Below are 2,500 nucleotides of genomic sequence, written 5' to 3' on the forward strand. Positions count from 1 at the left end.
CTGAAGGAGGAGAAGGAGGAGGAGGAGAGGACGGAGATAGAAAGCACTATATAAACAATGTGTAACGAGACACACACACACACACACACACACACACACACACACACACACACACGTGTGTGTGTATGTGTGTGTGTGTGTGTATGTTTGTGTGTATGCATGTAGAGAGAGATAAAGAGCAAAAAGTGAATAAAAAATACATCCGCATAGACTGAAAAAGTAATTAATTAATATAGAAACATATATAAATCCACGAACCAATAAAATGATAAGTAAATATTAAAAGATACAGAGAAAGACAGGAAAACTGACAGATGGTCGTCGAGAAACAGAGACAGAGTGAGAATGAAGGTGAGTCTTACGTCATATACGGACTGTCTCCCCGCAGCTGCAGCACTGGCGGGAAAACTACGCGGGTCCTGTCTACGCTGCCGTGGTGCGCACTGAAAACAAAAGAACGACGTAATTGTCAAAACAAAAGAAAAGCGGAGGTGTTATAACCAGAGACACGGATTTTTTTTTTCTTTTATAAGAATGGAAGAATCGAAAGAGTAGCAAATTAAAGCAGTTATAACGATGAAACATCAGAAGAATTCCACCTAAAAATAAATAAGTAAATGAATTTTAAACAAATAAATAAAAAAATCAAGAGTAAAACTGAAAATAAATTATACTATAAATGTGTTGATAATAGAAAAAAAATTGATTATGATAATGATAACAATAGCTACAATCATAATAAAAATGATAGATAAATTAATAGATAAATAAGTAAATGAATACAAAATATGGGAGCTAAAATTCAAGACAGAAACAAAATCAGAAAAATTAAAATAGCAAAAAGAACATGGAAATAAAACAAGCAAGATAATTTAAACGAAAGGACAACGACAAACGAACATTTAAAAAAAGATGGATAAAACAAAGGAAATCAGAGCAAGGGGAAAACAACGAACTAGCAATCAGAAAAAAACATAATCATTTCATAATGACAATAAGATTTTTCCAAAAATCCAAGTAAGCGATGGAAGCCTTTGAGTTACTGTAAAACTAAGAAGAATAAAAAAAACACCAAGATATGAAGGAAGATAACGATAACAATCATAATAAATATAAAGGAATTACCGATTCAGATGGAGCAGCAAGACCTTTGGCAACCTCACAGCCATTGTCTCATAAATACATGAATGGCGGACTCCACAGGGCCTGCAGTGCCAGTCTATGCTCTGAGTCCGGAAGTGCTGCTGAAGGAGGTCCTGGAACATAAGAGTTATATACTTGAGCATTGCAAATGTTTGTGTAATATTGTGCATGTATGCATTATTATGGATATATAAACGTATAAGTGTGTAGCACAAACACACACATAGAGGGTGTTTGCGGTATATCCCAGTCAAATGGAGGGTATTTGAACAAGTTGGGTTGAGGATGACGCAGCTAGGTCTTAATCAGACATTCTTTCTAAAGGACCTCATTTTGGTGGAACTTTTCAGGGAAAAAAAAACTCTGAAGGGGTATATCATGATTTCTGAAACGCAATCGATTTTTGGCTACATATTTGGGTAAATGATTCCACCTAATAAATTTTAAATGATAATAATAGGTAAATGATTCCACCTAATAAATTTGGGTAAATTTTCCACTACATATTTGGGTAAATTTCCACACGGTAAATTCTTAATGAAAACTGACGTAGAGAAAAAAGTCACTCGGTAACCGTGTTTCTTACCTCGAGGAGCCAAGCCCGGGTAGCGGTGACAGTTAACGTCAAATCTCTGAAGGATTCCGCCATGTTGTTGCTGAGGGTGACGCTCCTCTTGCCGCAGTAAACCCTGGTGTCCTTTTGGCCGACGAAGAGGCTGAGGGCTTCCGCTGGAGGCCTCTGGGGCGCCTCGGCGAAGTTGCTCTGTTGGGGAGAGAGGGGGGAGGAGGCAAAGCGGGATAGAGTTCAAGAAGGAAGAGGAAATGGGCGGGGGGGGGGGGGGGCAGAAGGAGAATGGGATAGAGGGCGGAAGGAAGATGGAAAGGGTGGGATGTGAGAGGGAAATGGATAAAAGGGGAAGAGGGAGAGAGGGAAGAGTTAAAGGAGAGAAGGTGTGGGAGATGGGAAGGAGGGATGGGGAGGATAGAAGGGAGTGGGAGATGGAAAGGAAGAGCGGAGAAAAATAGGATGAGTTCGAAGAAGGGAAATTTTAGAGGTAAAGGGGGAAGAGAGAGAGAGAGAGAGAGAGAGAGAGAGAGAGAGAGAGAGAGAGAGAGAGAGAGAGAAAGAAAGAAAAAGAGAGAGAGAGAGAGAGAGAGAGAGAGAGAGAGAGAGAGAGAGAGAGAGAGAGAGAGAGAGAGAGAAGGAAAAGTGTAGTTGGAGGACGGTAGGGATGTAGAAAGAGATAAGAGAGATGGAGGGAGAAGGTGAGGAAGCGTCATATATGAATAATTACTCGAAGAAATTTACATATTTACATTTAGTTATTGCATCGGTATGCTACACTCAAATAAATAT

The 2,500-nt window shown here is 39.4% G+C and overlaps 1 protein-coding gene across 1 annotated transcript in view; it reads right to left on the reverse strand.

Annotated features, from left to right (window-relative positions):
• The window catches only part of LOC113812114 (golgin subfamily A member 6-like protein 22), a 32,388-nt gene that overhangs the window by 280 nt on the left and 29,608 nt on the right, over positions 1-2,500 (reverse strand). Inside the window, exons 25-27 of the mRNA XM_070115155.1 lie at positions 1,730-1,906; positions 1,126-1,256; positions 363-443 (exon numbers count right to left, since the gene is read on the reverse strand). Of these exons, the coding sequence (XP_069971256.1) occupies positions 363-443; positions 1,126-1,256; positions 1,730-1,906 (389 nt within the window). The remainder of the gene's footprint in view (positions 1-362; positions 444-1,125; positions 1,257-1,729; positions 1,907-2,500) is intronic.

The sequence above is a fragment of the Penaeus vannamei genome, chromosome 37 (assembly GCF_042767895.1).
Source record: "Penaeus vannamei isolate JL-2024 chromosome 37, ASM4276789v1, whole genome shotgun sequence".
Classification (NCBI taxonomy): Eukaryota; Metazoa; Arthropoda; class Malacostraca; order Decapoda; family Penaeidae; genus Penaeus; species Penaeus vannamei.